At 39.9% G+C, this 21,997-nt stretch overlaps 1 protein-coding gene across 1 annotated transcript in view; it reads right to left on the reverse strand.

The window, feature by feature from the left end:
- ZMYND8 (zinc finger MYND-type containing 8) overlaps window positions 1-21,997 on the reverse strand; it is a 131,379-nt gene that overhangs the window by 65,686 nt on the left and 43,696 nt on the right. Inside the window, exons 3-6 of the mRNA XM_044659621.1 lie at window positions 17,325-17,473; window positions 7,212-7,430; window positions 5,010-5,123; window positions 2,874-2,966 (exon numbers count right to left, since the gene is read on the reverse strand). Of these exons, the coding sequence (XP_044515556.1) occupies window positions 2,874-2,966; window positions 5,010-5,123; window positions 7,212-7,430; window positions 17,325-17,473 (575 nt within the window). The remainder of the gene's footprint in view (window positions 1-2,873; window positions 2,967-5,009; window positions 5,124-7,211; window positions 7,431-17,324; window positions 17,474-21,997) is intronic.

The raw sequence follows: 21,997 nt of genomic DNA on the forward strand, positions 1-21,997 counted from the left end.
ATCATGGACATTAATTTACAAGGTATTGAATTCAAAAGGAGGTATTCGATATTCAATAGGTATTCAATAGGAGACCTTCCACTGAAAGGCAGGACAGTTCTTAATTCTTGGTTCTATTTGCCATTTGAAGGAAGTAGTAAGTATAGGATTTAACTTATTATTTCTTCCTTTTCCACCTCTTTTTTGGGGGGGAGGGGCATAGGACATTATTTCTCAGGGTGAAATATTCATATTTAACTCCAAGTTCACAAATTAGGACAAGAATGACAGTTACCACTTAAACATGAAGAAAGTCATATGGCTTCTATATGAAACTTCCTCTAGTTTTGACTTTCAATTATCATCTAATGATAAATACTTATAATTCATGACCAAAGGACTTAACAAAAGGAGATTCAATAAAGCCAGCTTTGTAAAGGAAGTTAGAAATGAATGGGGTTGAGGTGTAATAGGAAGGGCATAACACTTGGGAGTTTGAAGACCTCAGATCCCCAGGTTCTCAAACCAAATGACTCTCAGGAAGTGGCTTCTCCCTCTGTGCCTCGGTTTCCTCCACTTGTAACAACAATATCATTGTATTTCAGTAGTTTCAATCATGTCGGACTCTTCATGACTCCATTTTGAGGTTTTCTCAGCAAGGACATTGAATGGTTTAGCATTTCCTTCTCTAACTCATTAAATAGATGAGGAAATGAGGCAAAAAGGGTTAAGTGAGGCGAGAGGGTCACATAGCTAGAAAGTGTTGGAGGCCAGATTTGAACTCAGGAAGTTGAGTCTTTCTGATTCCAAACCCAGTCCACCCAGTGTATCACCTAGTAACCCTTGGTGACAATAATACCTGCCCTATTTTCTAAGGAAAGTATTTTGTAGAATGTAAAGCCCTACACAAATGTGAATGGCTAAGACCCATTATAAACAATTCTAGCAGTGAAATTAATAGCCCAGACACCTATTCTCCACACCTATTGCCCACTGGCATCCACAAAGTGATGGTCCAAGATCAGATGAAATTTAAAGTAATCAGTTCTCAGCTTTTAAGAAATTCCATTTTGTTCATGTAGATGATAGAAATTATGAAATAAAATGAAGCTTTGTAACATCTTGAGAAGAAAAATAGCCTGGAAGTTTAGAGATCCTAAGTTCTCAGCTCTGATGCTACTTAGATTTGTAACCCTAGGCAAGTCCCTCTCTCCTATGTTCCCATTTTTTCCTGAGTAAATGAACTACAAGATCTCTAAGAGTTCTCCTTTTTCTAACTGCCATGATCCTAAGGTTCTTTGGGTCCTTTAAACTTCTTCTTGTTCAGTCATTTCAGTCATATCCAACTTTTCATGACCCATTTGGAATTTTCTTGGCAAGGATGAGTGACAATTTCCTCCTCCAGTTCATTTTGCAAATGACAAAACTGAGGCAAATAAGTTTAAATGATTTGCCCAGGACCACACAGCTAGGAAGTGTCAGAGGCCAGATTTGAACACAGAAAGATGAATCTTCCTGATTCAAGACCTGGCACTCTATCCATTGTGCCACCTAGCTACTTTAAACTCAAAAGTTCTGAGAGGGGAACCATAGGCTTCATTAGATTGCCAAATGGCATGATAAAAGGTAAAGCACCTCCACTTAACTACTAATACAATTTTTTAAACTAATGATACAATTCATGAACATGATCTCTAGTATCATCCATTTCTAGAAATATGGAGCTCAATCCTTGTAGAGAGGTTAGCTGACAAATGTCTTCACGGGTGCTCTTGCCTCATCAAGTTGAATAGCCCCAACTACTCAAGATCCAGAAAAGAATGTTCTCTTTAACAAAGCCAATGGCATAGTCAAATGGGTCACCGTAAAATATATAGCTTTATCAGTGAAAATAACATTACAGTAGAGTTTTTTCAGTCTACCCTAGGTAACCCAGTGGGCCCTTCCATATGACTTACAGCTAAAACCTCCTATAGGTATTGACTCCCCTATTAGAATATGAGCTTCTTGAAAGTGGTTAGCTATCTTGGCTTTGCATATAATGCTTCCCTATTGAATGATTAATTTCAATTATGCCCTGTTATCCTTGGCTCTTATCACTAACAAAAAAGGGGGGAAGGAGAGCAGCTAGGTAGCACAATAGAAGGAGCACCGGGCCTGGAGTCTGGAGATCCTAGGTTCAAATCTTACCTAAGACACTTCCTAGCAGTTTACGATTAACCCCAAATGCCTAGTCTTTGCCCTGCTTCTGTCTTAAAGAGTTGTTACTAAAACAAAAATTTAAGGTTTAAAAAAAAAAGAAGCAGCAAGAGGGAGTATTTTCCTACTTTGGGGATTTGGCAGGAATAAAAATGCTTGTATATGCATGCTTCCATTTTAGATTTCTTTTCAGACAGATGGGCTTGAATACTCATAGTACTACCAAGGTGAAAGTGAAGAAAATAAAGCATGGGAAGGAGACAGAAGGATACAACAATTTTCAAAATTATAATTAGAGAATATCAACTTTATGAAAGTCTATCTGAAATCAATAACAAGAGAAATGCAAAATAAATCAGCTGAGTTTTGCCTCACATCCAGCAAACTGGCAAAGATGATAAAAGTCAAAAATGATTAGTGTTGGAAGAGCAGCAGGAAAAGAAGCACATTATAACACACTCTAAGTGGACATGTAAACTGTTTTCTGGAAAACAAAATTTTGAATTAGATAAGAAAAGTCACAAAATTTTCACATGGAAAATAACAGAGGAAAAAAAGCAGGAAATAAATGTTGCATCTGTTTTAAACTATGCAAAGAAATAATGGAACTTAAGACAGGAAACCCTAGGGAGAGAAGGAAAAAGGGAGAGAGCAATACAATATACCATTAGGATCTCTGCTAAATGACAACTGACCTTTTCTAATGTACAAAGATCCATTGGATGAAAGATATATTCGGCATAATCTGGATGCTGATCCAGCGACACGGGTTTCTGAAATGGTTCTGTCTATATTAAAAAAAAAAAAAGAGAGAGAGAAAGAGAGAGGAAGCAACAGAAGGAGGCAAAGAAAGGGAGACACATATACACATTATTATTGTGGGAGGACTTCACAAGACTAAAATAAACTTTCAAAAATATCTATCTCCAATGTGGGACTTGCAGACAGAAGCCCCTCTTCAAAGAATAACCTTCTAAAACAAAACCCTAAATATTTCCAAAAAAGAACCTGCAGCTTCCCGTCTAAATTCTACTTGAATTCTTATTAAAAAGAGCCCTATTTTTTTTCATTTCTACCTAACAATATGATTATCCTTAAAAAGGGAGAGAACATTGTCCTGTTAATCATTTTTCCTTATCAATTACATATAAACTATGAACTCATGGGTTCATAGTAATTATGCTCTCGCCCTTTATTATCAAGATGTCCACAACCGGATACCAAGAAGGTATGCATCTTGTACACACAATGAGAGGAAGATGAAGTGGAAAGATCCAGTCAATGCCTAGCATCAAATACAGCATGACCCAAAGTCCTTATAGAGTTTATGGCTAAATGTACACATGGAAAGAATCAAATAAACATAAGGCAATAAGTATGATAGATTGGGAAAAGCACTTGATTTTGAATTGAAGATCTGAGTTCAAATCCCTGGGCCACTACCTGCCAGGAGCACAACTGCATAAATTACTTAATCCTTTCAGGTCTCATTTTCCTAATCTACATATGTGGGAGGGAGGAGGAAGGAACAATTTAACAAAATAGTCTTTTAAGGTCTTAGTTCTAGTTTTCAATCTCATGACCTCAGGAATTAAAAGAGCAATTTATATATGAGAAAAAAACTATAAGAAGGGTGAAAAGAATAAAAATTGGCCCATCAAAATGTCTCAATGACTATGTTTGAATCATCCAAAATTTTAAAATAAATAAATAAGTAAGTAGTCTTCTTCCTAATGGCATTTTTCCTGCAATAAGCTTTTTAGCACAGGTCCTCAATTAGGTGATTGTAAAAATCATTCCAGGTCTATTTTTTAATGATTCACCAAGTCCCTAAGATTTATTCATTCTGCAGTTTATCTAAGTCACCTTAAGTAAGATAAATGCCTTAGCAGAATAAAACCTCTTTCTCGATGACTTTCAGTATGCCCATAAGCTGGAAGATGTTAACATTCTCCAGCAAATTTTTTTCCTTTGTATTACCAAAATGCCTTCCCTTATAGGCAGAGACCTCAGTCTTGGGAAAGCTATAAATATGCTTTTTAGACACTTAAGTCCAAAGCCAAAAACAAAAAATTAAAAGAGAAAGATAAAAAAGTATTGTACATTTTTGGTTCCATTGGGATATAAACATTATTTGCTAATAAGAACTTTTCACTACCAAGAAATTAGAAGCCAAATTCATGTATCTCCTTTAAAAAAAACCCTCAAAATTCTCTTTAAAATGCTCTGGATTATAAATTCATCTCTTCTGCTTTGTTTTTGAAATCTCATCATTAGATTTTGGAAGCAAAACATAGTTTCACATATGCACTAAGAAAGCTATGTCAAATAAAGAGCACAATGAATCAAATACCCTCTCAAAACATAGGTCAAATCTCTTTACAACAAATTCCAAGGGTCTATTTAAATTATGATGATGGACTGTCTTGGACCAAATATTTCTAGAAAGTTCACCAGCTGGGGAATGGCAGGTTTTTGTTATTTAAATATTTTGCTATACTGAAGTCAAGGGATCAGTCTCTCACAATTGTCCAAGAAGGAAAGTATGGTTCCATTTTACCAGCCTACTAAATGAATGTGCCCACAGTCTTTCTACTGTCTTCTACTTCCTGGCTTCTGCTTCAGAAAATAAACTGCACACTTTAAAAAATTAACTGAAAGCCATCGCACCTTATTCTTAATTAACGGACTTTGGAATTCTGGGAGGTTAGAAGACCAAAAGTGTCTGAGCAGAGGTCTGAAAAACTAAACCCTACAAAGAATAAGAAACAAGTGAACAAAAAACAATGGAAGTTTGAATTCAAGCATCTGCTTCCCGAAGTTTTCCTTACCCCCGGCTGTTTCATTTTCTGTAGTGCAAACTTGAGCAGGTAGGATAACTGTTCGATGGTAAGCATTGTCATAGCTTTACTCTGCGTCTCAATGCATTCTGCTACAGTGATTTTCTATAAGTGAAAATTATACAAATATTCAATTAGGAAAAAACTGTTTACATGTCCTCCCATTGTATTTCTTTCTCCAGAAAGCACACCTAAAAGGAAGTTTTCCAATGAAATTGAGTCCAGGTTTCAGGCAAGACCAATTTTAACTGCAATGAGTCAATGAAAAAAGATAGAAAGATCATCTGGGCTAGTGATGCTCACTGATTCTCCCTTAAACGGGGACCGTGGTTGAGCCTTTGTTCGTATTCTCTTTCCAGTCGATGACCATAACGTCCATTACCTGGATTCAAGCCTCTTTTGGTCATAAGAGTTAAGAAGATCATAAGAAAGCTAGACTGATCAGAATGGGAGAACTTTGGTTCTTCCTGCATTTCAGGAATGGGTATAAGATAAAGATCATTGTGGTTTCAAGAAGGCAGTTTTCTAAATATGATGAACAATGATCAGACATTTATTCTAACCCTTTTGTACATGCCATTGACAGTAAGATGTTAACTCAGCTGCCAATACCAATAGGAAGAAATACTCTTCCTCAAGGGTCTATATATTTATTTTGTGTGCGGGGCTAAAAGCTAATGTTGTTATGACTTCATTCTTTATTCACTAGTTCTAATAAAGTCACTAAGAAAGTAAAAACAAAGCAAGAGACTCCATGCCTCTCTTTGAAGGTGACTGATACAGTGCATTTGTAGCAACAATCCTAACCAACAAGGAGTGAAATGAAGAAAACTAGGCTGAGTTCTGTGGTCTTGGCACATAGCAAGGAAAGCTCCTAAAGAAGATGATGATCTATATTGCCCATGAGGGTCACAGATTCTCATGTCATAAGTGATGGTAACAAGGAAACTTTTTTCTTCTCCTTAAATTACATCAGAGTTGTCAAAGCTTTTCTCAAGTTTGAATCTTGGTTCCAGTTAGTCAATCCAAGGCCTCCAGACTTGTCACCATAAGTGTTCTGTGGATCATTAAGGGAAAAGCCTAGAAGAGCCACAAAGCAGGTGAACATGGCACATGATGATGCCATTTATATCCTCAAAAGCAGCATCTGAATGGAGCACCCAACATCTTCTCTCTGTGGTTTCCACGGATTATTCAGTTGCCAACAGATCAAATTTATAGCACTTTTATCCAGAGAATATCAAATGATTTAAACACAAGCTCATTTCTAGCTATTTTTCTTCTCTGTGTTCCTTTACACAATTTAGAAGTAGCAGTCAAGGCAGGGATCAGTCAAAGAAGAGATGAAGAAGTTCAACTTCTAGACTATTCTAGACCTTGGTGGCTAATAAGCAAAGTGTAAAACAAACAAAATTGAACTTTCACAACCAAAATATCTGGTTTCTAACACTCATTCTTAGCATTTTCCTTTTTAAAAAATTGAAGAATAGATAAGAGAAACTGGTTGTCATCATTTACATTTATTGAGGAAAAGGAAGAAGTTGATTTCCCAAAGCATCAATCAAATGATATTGCCATAAAATTAGACCCAAATTGATTTGCCTCATAATATAAGTTTCAAGCTTAAAAATCAAGAGCAAGCAGGTGAGTTTATATTCTTCAATAGCAAGAAAGCATGGCTTGTGATATTGTTTGGAAAAATATTCACATACATTCTTGGCAAAGTCCAAAAAATTCTTTTTCCATAATGAATATCACTGTTTTTTAGATTAGGCAAAAAGTATCTGAAAACTACTATGTTACAAAAAGATCTTCTCTTCTTGATAGCTGCTGGGAAAAAAATGCCCACCAAAAAAGGAATAGCAAAAAAAAGAAGGAAAAGGGTCAGTGAATACCCTAAACTTGAAGAGACTTGCTGTTAAGTAAGCAGACTTCTGAAAACGTTAGAGAAACCAGGTAAGACATAGCTCTTACAAGTTAGAAAGCAGAATGAAATTCCAAAGCAGGAAAGCAATCACTACTCAAGAGGATTGTCAAAGATTTGAGTAGCTACCTAAGGACACAAACATTTTGGGTGGAGTGGGGAAAAACTTCCGCTGCTCCAAATTTGGATAATAGTAGAGAAAAAAAGAAGGAAGAAAAAGGGAAGAAAAAGGAGGGGAGGCAGAGTAATACTTTTCATTGGGAACTAACCTCACATTCTGGGCAAAACCAATCCCCCTCTGGTTCCGCAGTCAGTTTCAGACACTTAGCATGATAAACCCGAGGACAGAGCTCACAGCAAAGGACTTGGCCTTCCCGATGACAAACCCAGCAATAGAAATCATTCCGTCCATCCTGCGGTACAACATCAACAGGGTCTGTGGTGAGTGGCTGCTTCATATAGTAAAACGGACCATGTCTTAGTTCTGACTGAAATGTAGGCAAGAAAGACAGGTTTGGTTTCAAAACAAATTTGCATTCTCAAAAGAAATCTAAACAACATCAACAACAACAACAAACAAACAAACAAACAACACATCACATTGCACAAATCTCATTCATCAACTCCAGCTTTAAAATCATGTCATTATCCTACATGTTCCTAGGGCCTAGATTTGCCTGCCTTTCCATTATACTAGACTCAGAAGTGGGGGTCCCAAGGGGGAAGGTACAAAAGAGACCAAAAGCTGTCTAGGATCTAGTCATGAGGTCGCTTATGGCTACATAAGGGAAATTGGGAATCCAATATATAAAAATTCAAACTTACAGAGCACAGAAGTTAAAGGTTCGTGATTTAACAGGAAAAAAATGCAAACTAACAATAAATTGGGTGATTCCCAAACCCTTCTGTGATGGTAATTTCCATTTATCTTGGGAATCTGGGACAACTCACTTTGTTGTAAGGTATTTAAAATGCTTTTTTAGGGCCACAGAATTTCAGGAATACACTTCATGAATAAAGTGAAGTTGTTATCTTTAATAAAGGTAGGGTAAACCTCAAAGACTAAGGCTACCAGTGACTTTTGGGGAAGTCACTTTTCTCAGCTTCAGATTCTAGATCTGAAATATTAGAATGATAGATTGGATCCCTGAGCTCCCTTCTAAGTCCTATGAGCCTAAATTTAGGAGGTAGCATGACATAGTGGATAGAATATTGAAATTAGAGTCACTGAGGCCTGGATGCAAATCCCACTCCTGATACTCTATGACTATGGACAAGTCACTTAACTTTTCCAAGACACAGGTAAATCTCTAAGTTCTTTAAATTATAAACCAGATTTCGATCTGGTGGAAGAAGTTCCCTCACTGAAAAAAAGAGATCCTTGTCATATTGAAAGCAGGATCCAAATCCTTCATCCAGCAGATTATCAAGAATTCAATTCATCAGTTCGATAAACATTTCTGGAGTAATGGCTCCAGAGTGGAGTTAGGTGCTGGGGATACAATAATGAAACAGGCCCTGTGTTCAAGAAGCTTCCACTCTACTGAAGGAAACTATATGGATGCAGGCAAGCATATAAAAAGCATGTTGAAAATAACTACAGTTATTTTGTATGGAGAGAACCAAGAACCAAAAGAAATCAAAAAATGCCTTGTGTAAAAACTGGTAGCTAAGCTGTGTTTTAGAGCAATCTAGGGATTTCAGGATAGCTAAGGTAATGCAGTAGAGGGCTGGGCTTGGAGTCAAGAAGACTAGAGTTCAAATCCAGTCTCAGCTACTTACTAGTTATGTGACCTGGGCAAGTCACTTAACCTTGTTTGTCTCAGGGGTTGGGGAGAGGAATGAAGAAACCTAGGGATACTAAAAGGCATGGAAGAAACAGAATGTGTACATGGAGGAATAGCAAGAAAGTATGGCTAAAACTCAGTGTCTGTGTGAGGAGGAAGAAGGTACAGTCTGAAGCATATGTTGTAGTCATGCCATGGAAGGCTTTAAATATGAAACATGAATGCATGTTTTACTCTAGAAGGAAAAGGGAACCACTGATGCTTCTTGTGTAGAGAAAAGACATGATCACTGCCATACTTCAAAAATATCCATTTTTCTGTGTGACCCTGGGCAAGTCACTTAACCCCCATTGCCTAGCCCTTACTGACCAAAATACAGTATTGATTCTAAGATGGAAGGTAAGGGTTTTAAAATAAAATAAACAATTTTGCAACTTATGTTGGAGATGGGTTGGGAAGGAAAGATGAGATGAGGGGTGACCAGTTAGAAGACTTATACAATAGTCCAGGTGAGAGGCAGTAACTGCCATAATTAGGCTGGTGCCAGTGATAATGGACAAAAGAGGACAGATGCTAGGGGCGTTGTGAAGACAGAATACACAAGAGTTGGCACTTGGTTGCATTTGGGGAGTAAACAAAAGAATACCAGAGGATGGCTTTTAGTTTTTGAACTTGGGTGACTAAAAGAATGGTGGTGCTCTCAACAGAAACAGTTAAGAGGAAAGGAGGAAGCCAGGTGTCCTCCTGACTTCAGGAGGAAAAATAAAATGAGTTTTATTTTGGACATGAAAAGTCTAGGATGCCTAAGAGTTGGCCAGATGCAAGTCCAGCAGCCAGGCAGAGATGGGGGACTGGAGCTCAGAAGAAAGCCTAATAAGCAAAGCTCTTGGTTCAAGGGCTCCAAGAAGCCATCCGCTTTTAAAATTCCTATGTGACCACGGCTAAGAGGTGCCCAACCACGCTCTCTGGTCCCATCGATTCATCTAAGTTGGTTCTGGTCCAACCCATGATTGTGACTAAACAGAGCCCAGGATAGCCACCACCAAAACAGTGATAAATAATAGAACCACGGGAAGGACTTTAGAGGTCATCTAGGCCAATTCCCTTTCCCTCCAATGTAATATAGTAGAACCCCAACAATAACGCTGGCATAGGGAAAGAGAACACCCACCTCCGAAGACGTCTATACTTACATGGGGAACGTGACAGGCAAGCGGCAGAAAAGACTCCGTGGAGGCAGAGGGCACTTTGCAATGAGGTTTTACTGTACTGAAAACACCTCATGTTAAAAGCCACCCTTTACACCCAGAGGCCCCCAAGTGCTTAGCAAACCTTTGTTGGTTAATCCTCACTCAGCTCGTGACCCCCAGTTTTTCTCAATAAATAACTGGGGCTGAGAAAGGATGAGTGCTTTATCCAAGGTTAGGCAGCAGCTAAATGATAAATGTGAGAGAAGGAAGGCTCGCTGGTCATTGTTTGTCCTCACGAAGACCACTTCTCAGTGGCAGGAGGGCTGGATCGCTCCTAGGCTCTGCTACTTACCACCGACGGGACTCTGGGAAAAGCACTTAAGCCCTCGGGTGCTTGGGGTCCTCATCTCCAGAGGAAGGGCCTGCACTAGCCAAGTTCTCACAGCCCTCCCAGTTCTAAATCTCGAATGTGATGGTGCCAGACTCTAAGAGGAAGACATCATCGGAGAATGAGGAGGAGGAGGAGAACAATCCCACCTGAGACCTACACCATGCTTGCTAAGAGGCAGTGTGCAGTGGCTAGAGAGCTGCATGACCCTGTACAAGTCACCAAATCTCTCATTTTCTAGGGAACTTGGCAAGACTCAAAAGTCACAGAGAAGACAAGCTCCATTGGTAGAAGGAACTTTTATACCTGGAAGCTGTTCACAGGAATGAAATTGAAGGTCCAATTCCTATCTCTGTTCCTAAGTTTTATTTGGTTTTTAAATCCTTGCTTTTTGAATTAGTAATCACTCTAAAACAGAAGGGTAAAGGCTAGGCAGACAGAGTTAAGTGACTTGTCCACAGTCATATAGCTAGGAAGAGTGTTCAGCCAAATTTGAATCCAGATCCTCCTGACTCCAGGCCTGAAGTTCTATCCAGTGTACTACCTAATTGCTCTTGTCCCTGTATTTTTTTTTAAACACTTACCTTCTGTCTCAGAATTGGTTCTAAGGCAGAAGAGCTGTAAGGGCTGGGCAATAGGGGTTAGGTGACTTGCCCAGGGTCACACAGCTAGAAGTGTCTGAGGCCAGATTTGAACCTCCTATCTCTGGGCCTGGCTCTCAATCCACTGAGCCACCCAGCTGCCCCATCCCTGCATTTTTTTTTTAAAACCCTTACCTTCCATCTTGGAGTCAATACTGTGTATTGGCTCCAATGCAGAAGAGTGGTAAGGGCTAGACAATGGGGGTTAAGTCTCTTTTCCTGTATTTTTGAAAGCACATTCACAAGCACTTTCTCTTTTGATCCTTAGAGCAATTCCATGTGGTAGGTAAGGCAGAAATGACCCAACTTGAGAAATTCTAAGACAGGCTGATTCCTCTAACACGATCTGTACAAAAGCTGAGCATTTCCTATCAATGTAAGACAGAGATTCTTAATGTTTATATTATGCCTTTGACAGCCTAGTAAATTCTATGGATACCTTCTAAGGAAGTTTTTAATGGATAAAATATGTAGGATTTATAAGAAAAATCAATTATATTGAAATACAGTTCTCAAAAGAAAAATTTTTAATAAGTTTACAGTTCCCATGTTAAGAACTCATGGAGTAGAGACAGCTAAATGGCCCAGGAGATAGAGAGCCAGGCCTGGAGTTGAGAGGACTTAGGTTCAAATCTGGGCTCAAGATACTTTATGCCTTGCACAAGTCACTTAACCCCAATTGCCTAGCCCTTACCACTCTTCAGCCTTGGAACCAATAATTACTCTTGATTCTAAAACAGAAGGTAGAGTTAAGAGAAAAAAATACAAAAACAAGAACTCATGGAGTAGAGACAGCTGGGTGGCACAGTGGATAGAGTACCCTAGAGTCAAAGGACCTGGATTCAAATCTGACCTCAGCAGACACTGCCTACCCATGTGATCCTGAGCAAGTCACTTAATTTCGTTTGCCTAGTTCTTGCCTTTCTGTCTTAAAATTGTTACTAAGACATAAAGGTTTTTTGGGGGGGGTTTTTGTTTTTACATTTTTTTTAAACCCTTAACTTCTGTGTATTGGCTCCTTGGTGGAAGAGTGGTAAGGGTGGGCAATGGGGGTCAAGTGACTTGCCCAGGGTCACACAGTTGGGAAGTGTCTGAAGCCGGATTTGAAACCAGGACCTCCCATCTCTAGGTCCGACTCTCAATCCACTGAGTTACCCAGCTGCGCCGATAAAGTTTTTAAAAAAAAAAAAAAAGAGCCCATAGCATAAGAACAGAATGTAATAATGGTAGAGTGCCATGATGATAAAAATGATTAAGCATCTTCAAGTCTGAACTTTCACTCAAGTCCTCCTTTCTTTCCTCATCACAGCAAGGAGGAAATCCTGGATCTTCAAAGGCTCTACCAGATGGGCCCAAGTTCTCACAGGACCCACCAAGATGGAACAGCTTTGAATCTGAACCTAGCAACAGACTGTGGGTCTACTGTCCAAAAACCAGCCCATTAAGTGGGCAAGAATTGAGCACCAGAAGGCTGTCCACCAACTGAGTGCAGCTGACATTCTGGCTACAACCCTTCATGAAACCATTTCCTAAAAGGGTAGAGAAGCTGAGATCCAACTTGGTGGAAGAAACATCCACACTGATGAAATCATAGATCACTAAAGTATCTGATTTGAAGGAAATGTTTTTTTAAAAATCACAGTAAACATTATTTTATATTTATATATATACATATATAATATTTGTGTGCATATATGTGTGTATTCTGGATCATTCTTTTTTAGCATGTAGGTAGGGATAGGGTTGGACCTATAATTTTCATTGATGTAGATAATTCCTATGAAAAGGAACTCCAATCAGTGCAAATTGGCAACTTTTCGGCAATTGAAGTCTTAAGAGAATTGCCTAGACCACTAGTGTCAAAACAGACAAGGAAAGGACCCCACTAATCCATCCAGAAGGATCCCTACAACCTGTATATTGACTAAGTGTTTAAGTATTATATTATTTATCAGTTTTTATTTTGTTAAATATTTCCAAATCCCATTTGGGCTTCCCTCACAAGTGTTGGGAACCACACACATTTGATGCCTCTGGTAGAGGTAATTCCTGATAAAAATTCCCTTTTCTGGATGAAGATGGCCCTCTTGTACAAACTGTGGGGCCAGAAGGCTGCCTCAGTCTAATGAGAGGTACAATGACTTAACTAAGGTCACACAGCCAGTAGGTATCAAGAGATGGGATTCAAACCCAGCTCTCTATGCACCATACGATGTGCTTCTCTTTAGCAAAATAGCCCACATTTGGGCCAATAAAGTCTGTGATTGTCATTTGATGGAGAAACAGGAGTCAGATGACTTGGTCAGGGTCAATTAACCAATCAATTGCACAGCCAGGAAACTTACTACGTACCTTTTATACTCTCTCTCTCTTTTTTTTAATCCTTCTCTTCTATCTTAGAATCAATACTGTGTATTGGTTCCAAAGCAGAAGAGCAGTAAGGACTAGGGAATGGGGGTTAAGTGACTTGCCCAGGGTCACATAGTTAAGATGTGTCTGAGCCCAAATTTGAACCCCAGACCTCCCATCTCCTGTCCTGGCTCTCGATCCACTGAGTCACCCAGCTGATCCCTTCACTCCTCAACTTAAACCTCATTACACCAGTCAAGCCCTCCATACTTCAGGTGCCATTGTTACAGAAGAGCTTCCAAAGGCCCCCAAAATATTCTCTGGAAGTTAGAACCGAACTTCACATACACAGAAAGCCTCATACGCTGTGTAAGAGCACAGGGGAAGCATTAAAGGTGGGCTTTAAGCAAAAGGAATGAGCAGGCACTGCCCAGGAAGCAATGACAGCACACGGCAACCTGCCTAGGATGTCAGGGCTTATGAATGCAGAGAAGAGGGTGGTGGGGGAAGCAGACATTCCCAGAGACGTCCTCCCATCATCGAGCCAACAGAGCTACTTTTAACTCAACTTAGGGTTTCTAAGAGGCTTTTGTGGTTTCACAAGCTTTCGTTCGCTTTCCACACCTCACTTCTTTCCATCAAGTTAAGGGGCTAAAAATAGGCCAGGAATCCTCCCTAGGAGCCAAATGGAACTGGATGAACTATAAGTGACAAAGTAATTTGCCTAAGAGGACTTACATTTAATTTGTTTCTGATGTAGGCAAATGTTTTGATAGTTGAGGGGAAAAAAATCTTTATTTCCCCCCAAGATTAACTAAGATTGGAACAGACCACGAGAGATTCCATCTACTGTCCATTTTTTTAACTGAAATACCTTCCTGAAACAGCAGCTGCTACCCAGAATTTGTCACTTAAACAATCCCAGCATGCAGCAACCACCTTTCATAGCTCATCTGGCTCTAGAACATATTGCCTCTTAAGCAAAAAGGCATCTCTAATAGATAACAAACATGCTGCTTTGCCTCCCATGGATTACAACTTTCCCCCACCTGTCTATAGCTATTGCACCACCCAAATAATTAGATAGGCAAGTTCCAACCTGTGCTACTTACAGGGATAATTGCAGAGTTAAGATTCCAATTGCTCTATTTTTTTTTTCCCCAACCCCTTTAATGGGTCACATCAACAACAAAGGGGCTTCAAAGACACCCACTGCATCTGCAGGTTTATCATTTGCATATGCTCAATGCTAATATGCCAGGTGAGCATTAGTTTAGGGATTTCTGTGCATCAAAAGATGTTCACAATGCTACTGCAAAAAAAAAAAAAAAAGTAATAATTCAGATCTCAATTTTTTCCCCTGAATTTGTGAAAATATCATAGAATATCTGAACTGGGATGGTCCTAGAAGGCAACAGCATCCCAAACCCCTCATTTTACAGTAGAAAAAACTGAGGTCCAAAGTGGGAAAATAACTTCACCAAGGTTCACATAATTATAGCTAGTGGCAGAGCTCAAACCAGGACTCAGGTCTTCTGGTTCTTAGCACTATACTCTTTCTACTACGTTGTAAATTTGTTTCTCCATATTTTAACACTTTATTGGGGAAGGAAGGAACCAGAACAATATAAATTCTGATCTATGATTCTTAGGGCTCCCCAATATGGGTTCTATGGATAATTATTTTATGACCTTACAAAGGGAAAGAAAACCAGGTTCCCAAAAAAGATGCTATAACAGCTTTTCCCAAAATGCCCCTATAAGGACATGCAGACCATCTACAGACTTACAAATAAAGACACAATGATCTTATGCGATAGATGGTCAAATTTCATAGACAGCTTCTCAATAAAAAATGACCTCTTCAGAGATGGAAGAACGTGAATATTTGATTTTATAAATGATTCCTCTTCAGAAAATGTTAAGAATTCTGAAAGGGGACAAAGGTGCAGAGGAGAAAAAGAGACACTTAACCTATGCCTTAAACATTAGGAATGTAGCACCATCTCCAGAGGATGGGGAAAACACCACACTAGATAACCCAATCAAGGGTCCAAAAAGAGTAAGACGAAATTTAACAGGGATATATACTAGGTCTTATACTTCAAATCAAGAAACCAACCTCACAAGTACAAGATGGTAGGAGGAATGGCTAAAGAACAGTGAGCCAACAGTGAGCTAGAGTAACCAAAATAGCTCATGACATCTGAAACTACACTCAGAGGCCAGGACTAGTAGGTGAAAACCCCCCAGTGCTCTGCCCCAGCCAGCTCATATCTAAGAGCATTGTATTCAATTCTGGGTGTTCCATTTAAGAAAGGCAATGATAAACTAGAGAGAACTCAGAGGAAGGCAACTAGAATGGTTAAAGGTCTAAAAATAATGCCTAGTAGATAAAGAACTGTTGAAGGAACTAGAGATGTTCAGCCTGGAGTAAAGGGCACTTGGGAGAAATAAATGGCTGTCATGTGGAACACAGATCAGACTTGTTCTGACTGGCTCCAGAAGAACCTAGAGCAAGGAGGAGAAGTTATAGAAAGAAGATTATAGGTTGCCCATGAGGAAAAAAACAAAAAAGAAAAAAAATCCTAACAATTAGAGCGATCTAAAATTGGAAAGGATTGACTGAAGGCAGAGAGGCTCCTTACTAGAGCACCTAAAGGACTTACTCAAGGAGATGGCAGCTTATCTACAGTGTTACAGAAGGAATTCCTGATGGCCTCAGATGAGTCTCCTAGGGTCCCTTCTCACTCTGAGATATACTGTCACAGTCACTAAAATAAAAAATGGACTTAAAATACAGCATGAGGGATATGGGTTAGACATGGAATAACTTCTGGAGAGCCATGAAAAGTTAGTATGGGTTAGAAGGCAGGTTGGAGACTAGCTTAGGGTAGGATCCCATCTGGCCAGGGTTGGCTGAAGCTCCATCTTATTTAAGGGATTAGATCACAGAATTATAAAATTTTAGACATGAGAGGAACCTTAAAGATCACCTGAAGTCCAAACTTCTGACTTTATAAAGATAAAACGGTCTAGAAGAGGGAAATGCAACCTGCCCAAAAGTCATTCCAGAAGTTAATTAGTGGCAGAACCAAAAGTAAAGCCAGGTCTCAAAACTCTTAGTCCCATGTTCTTTCCACCATGCAGCCTCCCTCAGACCTTGTGATTTGGACAACGGAGTTATTAAAACTATCAAGTCTAGAGTCCCCCAGAGCTTCCTGAGCAGTTTGGGAATTTGGCCAGCCCTGTGCTCCCTCCTCCTCCCACCCCACCCAACCACCTTTTTCTAGAGCACATTGCTATCTATTGGGAGGGTGGGTGGGGAAAGGCAATGTCCATCTTTGCTCTTTAATAGCAACAGTGATCAAAGGGTTCCTGGCAGAAGCGTGAACTACTACTACCATTCTGAAGTGAGGGGAAGGGATCTTTATCATCTTGGCCTCAGAACTGAGGTCTGACTGTCATTTCATAATATCAAAGGGAATAAAAGGCCTATGAATCAGTAGGGTATGACTATGTTATTCTAAAGGACAGATTTCAAACCTCCTTTTTAACAAGTACAAGCAATTCTGAGCCCATGCTCAGCAGGAGAGGGCAAGTTATTTCTACCAGCCAATCACAAGGAAGCATCTGAAAACTGTTCAGTTAGGAACTGCCAGCAGAAACCATCTGGCCACATAGTCCACTTCCTGTCTTGGACATGACTAAGGGAATGTTAGAAGATAAAGGAATCTTTCCTATTCCACAGAGGGGCAGACTACCTAAAAAGAGAGCTAAAAGGTCTCCAGCCTCTAACGCCTTTTCATAATCTACACTTCTCCATCCACAGAACCCAGACTGGGAAATCTACTGGCAGTGGGGGCCCCTGGACACATTGGTAGGCACCCTTCCTCCTTTTGTTCTTATATAATTTGGAAAAAACAGTAAGTACGAGGCAAGCTAAGGCTACAGTTTCAGAAACACTTAAAAAACAGACAAGTGACTTGGCTCTCAGAACCAAAGCAGGACCAGAGACTTCTTTTACCTGCTCCTTACTGTTACTGTTCAATAAGCCAGGCTTCTTTTTCTTTTTGATGGGGCTAGTGGACGTATCTTGAGGAGAGTGGCCATTTGAAGAATGAGGAGGGCTGGGAAACTTCCTTTTTTGTGCCGTCCGCTCAGCAGAACCAGGATCTGTAACACACACACACAGAGGACCATTTGGTTAAAGGGGCTTAAATGACTACCAAAAGCTGGTTTGATGTTTAGAAGAAAGAAACACTTGTAGTATATGTGACCTCCTCAATGTGGAGAAGGCTCTAATACCTCTTCTAACTTGTTACCAATATATATATATATTAAAATGTACAAATACTGATGAATCTCCCTGCCCACCCACGTTTCCTTTAACCTGGAGGATCCTACTGCCCAGTCTTACCCTTAAACGTAATCCCCACACCCCTACCCCACAGCCCAGTTCCTTCCCAAAAGAGACTCTAGAATTGTGTGAATAATTTGTAACTGGAAGCAGCCTAAAGGTCATTTTCAAGCATACAGCCACTCCCAAGGACCCCAAGTTCTATTTTCTTGGTCTTCTGTTTTGTAAAGCACAGTAGTTTTCCCCAGTACTTCCATCAAAAGTACAATTTCTCCATCATTCCTCCACTCTCCACATCTAATCACCCCTAATCAAGTTGTAAATAGGCAGCTCTTCCCAGGCTGAACAGCTCTCAACCTTTCCATCAAAGCTAAATGCAAAAAAAAAAAAAAAAAAAAAAGCCAAGAGCCCCATGATTTCCATCTGAAATGCCTCCATACTCCCAGGCCCTCATCCCCTTTAATGTCTCCAGCAGCTGGTCTAACCTATAAACAACACACACAATGACTTTCACCTGCAAAGACTTGAATCCACTCCATACCAGAAATCGACCTCCTTCACTGAAAGAAACAATCTAATGCCACCAGCCTGTAATGACTAGGCACTGTATTTCAGGCTCATATCCTGGGAAACCCAAGCTTATGGGATTTAGGAGAGGAAAGTCGAATAGCCAAGAATTACTAAAGGTTTAGAGTAATGACAGCATCAAAGGCAGGTATGTGAACTTCCCATGTTGATTATCCTGGATGAGTGGCCTGGATTTCTTCTCCCAGATTTTAGCAGTCAAGGCAAGTCCACACAAGCAGAGATAAGTATCAATGTCCTTTCTCTCTAGGCAGGATAGAACTGGGTGGTGTTCAGAGTGGAGATTACCAACAGGGAAGGCTGCAAAGACCACCAGTACCCATCTCCTGCCCATGGAATCCCAACCACAGGAAAAGAAATCACTTCCCAGGTTCGCAGAGTTGAATCTGATTCCACAAGAGGGAACATTTCCGGTTTCCCTTTGGAGCAACCGTCTTATTTCTCATCACTGAGAAACCAAGAAACCTGCCTAAAGTCCGGTTCTCATTATTCCTCTCAGCTCAGAAACAATCCTTAAAGCAGATTATGTAGGAGCCACATGCAAGGGGCAAAGAGAAGCCCTTGGCCTTAAGTGTTAATATTAGAGCCCCTTAGGAGAGATAATCACATTTCAAGAGGAGACACAGACAAGCATGACAACTTAGAAACTAGCAGCTAAATTTATTTCATACTTTTTTTTTTTAAGCAAATTGTATGTAACAGAATTAGGTTTATGGTCCATGAGCAATCCTTTTCCCCTCTTGGTATATGGAAATGCTCCTGTTTGTGGGTGTTTGCAAAGTTCAGAATAATAAAAAAGCAGAAATTATTTTTTAAAAGATAATCACAAAATGGCAAATCAGAAAAGGTCTTTCAGTCTGACCAAAGCAACTTTTATTATTTGAAAACAATAATAGCCCATGACATCATTCTGAAAACCTCAGTTCTGGGCAACACAGCAAAATGTTGTTCCAAGGTAAAGTTCCTAATCACATCCTGCCAAAGAAAGCCTCCCAAAGAAGCGGCAAGCAAGTCATCTTGATGGATAAGTAAGGAAAAGGCCTTCCTATGATTCAGTAGAGGCCACTTGCCTCTAAGTTCATAGCCATTTTGATCAGCTCCCAGAGTCGTCAACAAGCATTTCTATTTTGCACCTATAGGTGCCAAGCTCTGTGCTAAGTGCAAGGGATTCAAAGATAGGTCAAATAAAAGTCTCTGCTTTCAAGGAGTTCACAATCTAAGGGTTAATAATAGCTATTATTTATACAGCACTTTAGGGTTACAAAACCCTTGTGTTCTATCTTTTGATGACTGTAGTAACCCTATAAGTTAGGTACCATTATTATTCCCATTTTACATATAAGAAAAATGAGGCTGAAGAGGTTAAATGACTTGCTAGGGTCACACAGCTTCTCTCTGTGCATGTGAGAGAGGATATGAACTGAGATCTTCCTAAACTAGTCACCACTCCATCACTGCGCTGCCTAGAAGGAAGGCTCTCTCTAAAGCCAGGTCAAAGGATCAAAGTATTTCAAGTTGGATGACAGCTTAAGAGATAATTCAAAGGACAGCTGATTCAAGGGGCTCAGTAGATTGACAGCTAGGCCTAGAGACAGGAGGTCTTGGGTTCAAATCTGGAATCAGACACTTCCTAGCTGTGTGACCCTGGGCAAGTCACTTAACCCCCATTGCTTAACTCTTACCAGTCTAGTGCCATGGAACCAATACACACTACTGATTCTAAGACCGAAGGTAAGAGTTTAAAGGAAAAAAAAGAGAAATTCAATTTAACTCCTTCCTTTCATGAATGAAGAAAGTAAGACTCAAAGAGTGGTTGTGGCTGTAACAATTCAGTAAGAAGGGAACTATATTTGGAATGAAAGGAACTGGATTTGAATTCTAGCACTGTGCCTTTTTAGTGTCTGTGTGACCTTGGATAAGCCATGTAACTTTTCAAGTTCTCAATTTCCTCATCTTTAAAAAAGGAGGAAGGGAGTTGGACTGGATAATCTCTCCCTTTCCCTCTCTCCTTGTCCTTTTCCTTCTTCCTTCTCCCCCTCTGTCTCCTTTTCCTCTCTTCCCCTCCCAGTTCCAGGTGAACATATGATTCAACTCAGGAGGAAAAAAAAGCAAACCACCACAAAGAAACTAGAAAGAACATGAGATTAAATCATTTTTGGAGCTGTGGAAAAAGCCTTAGCCTTCATCAAATTCAAGCCTCTCATTTTGGAGACAGGGAAAATAAGTCAAAGAACAAAGATAGGATTTGTCACAGGGACACAGATCCATGTTCTAGGCCTTCTATTCTTGTCAACACAAACCTTTAGGCCTAATCTGATTTCAAGTTACAAACACAAGCTATTCCCACTAGAGTGGACTTAGTTAGGCACCTGTATGAGAAGAGCAGATATTTAATAGCTCACACATCTGTCAATACTAAAAAGCCAAAAATGAAGGCATCTTGGGAGAAAAATTAAGGGACTTTTTCTCCACTGAATTGGATGTCTTAAAGAGATACAATGACAACTTTTTTCTTTCTGGATGCAAAGCTGGGACATATGGTCTAATGAAGGTTATTCCATTTGCAAAATTTCATTAAAAACACACTTGCTTTTCTTTAAATCACCGCCATACTGGAGTAATCCAGGACACATGGCTGCCATGCATGGAGGGAGATACAAAATGAAACACTGCTTCAAATGCTTTTTCAAAAAATGCTTCAAAAAAAAGTGATCCAGTTTTTTTTATCTTTTTTTTTTTTTAATTTTTTAAGCCCTTAACTTCTGTGTATTGGCTCCTAGGTGGAAGAGTGGTAAGGGTGGGCAATGGGGGTCAAGTGACTTGCCCAGGGTCACACAGCTGGGAAGTCGCTGAGGCCGGGTTTGAACCCAGGACCTCCTGTCTCTAGGCCTGACTCTCACTCCACTGAGCTACCCAGCTGCCCCCCAGTTTTTACTTCAAAGACCTCCAAAGAGAAAAGAATCTATCCCCAAGGTCACTTGTAGATAGACTAGTCTTGTCTAAGAGCTGCCAGTCTTGCAGACAGAATGACCCAGAGAGAAGACTGACCCATGTGCCCTCAGGGAAATCACTTCACCTCTCAATGGTCTCCCCAACTCCCAAAAGCTGAAGAGAAGCTATTAACCTGTTCAGAATTTGGGGGGTTTCCTCCCCCAGCAGTTCCCTATAACTGTGAAATCAAAGTCTCTTTAGCCTATCCCTGTTCTGAGGCTGATGAAATAAAACCTCTCAATTATCCTGAGAGGTTAGTATTACCAGGGCAGTAAAGTGTTTTAGAGAATTGAAAGCCAGGCCCAGAGAGGGAGGTCCTGGACTCAAACATGGCCTCAGACACTCTCTAGCTGTGTGACTCTGGGCAAGTCACTTAACCCCCATTAGCCTAGTCTTTATTGCTCTTCTGCCTTGGAGCCAATATTCAGTATTGATTCTAAAATAGAAAATAAAGTTTTTTTTAAAGGTATTAATACTCCTTCATAGGGACAGTTAGGGACAGTGTATGAGAGTGCTAGGACTAGAGTTAGAGTACTGGGTTCAAATGTGGCCCTAGAAATTTCTTAGATGTGTGACTCTGGGTAAGTGATTTTAATTCCAATTACCTAGCCCTAAATTCATGCTTTAGAATTGATTATTAAGAAAGAAGCTAAGAGTTTTTAAAAAATCCCCCTTCATTCATCCCGCCCCCTAAAAAGAAGATGAGTATAGATTTGTCTAGGCCATGGAGATACTAAGAATTAGAGGCAGGATCTGAACCGATT

Source organism: Gracilinanus agilis, chromosome 2, assembly GCF_016433145.1.
Source record: "Gracilinanus agilis isolate LMUSP501 chromosome 2, AgileGrace, whole genome shotgun sequence".
In the NCBI taxonomy this organism is placed as follows: Eukaryota; Metazoa; Chordata; class Mammalia; order Didelphimorphia; family Didelphidae; genus Gracilinanus; species Gracilinanus agilis.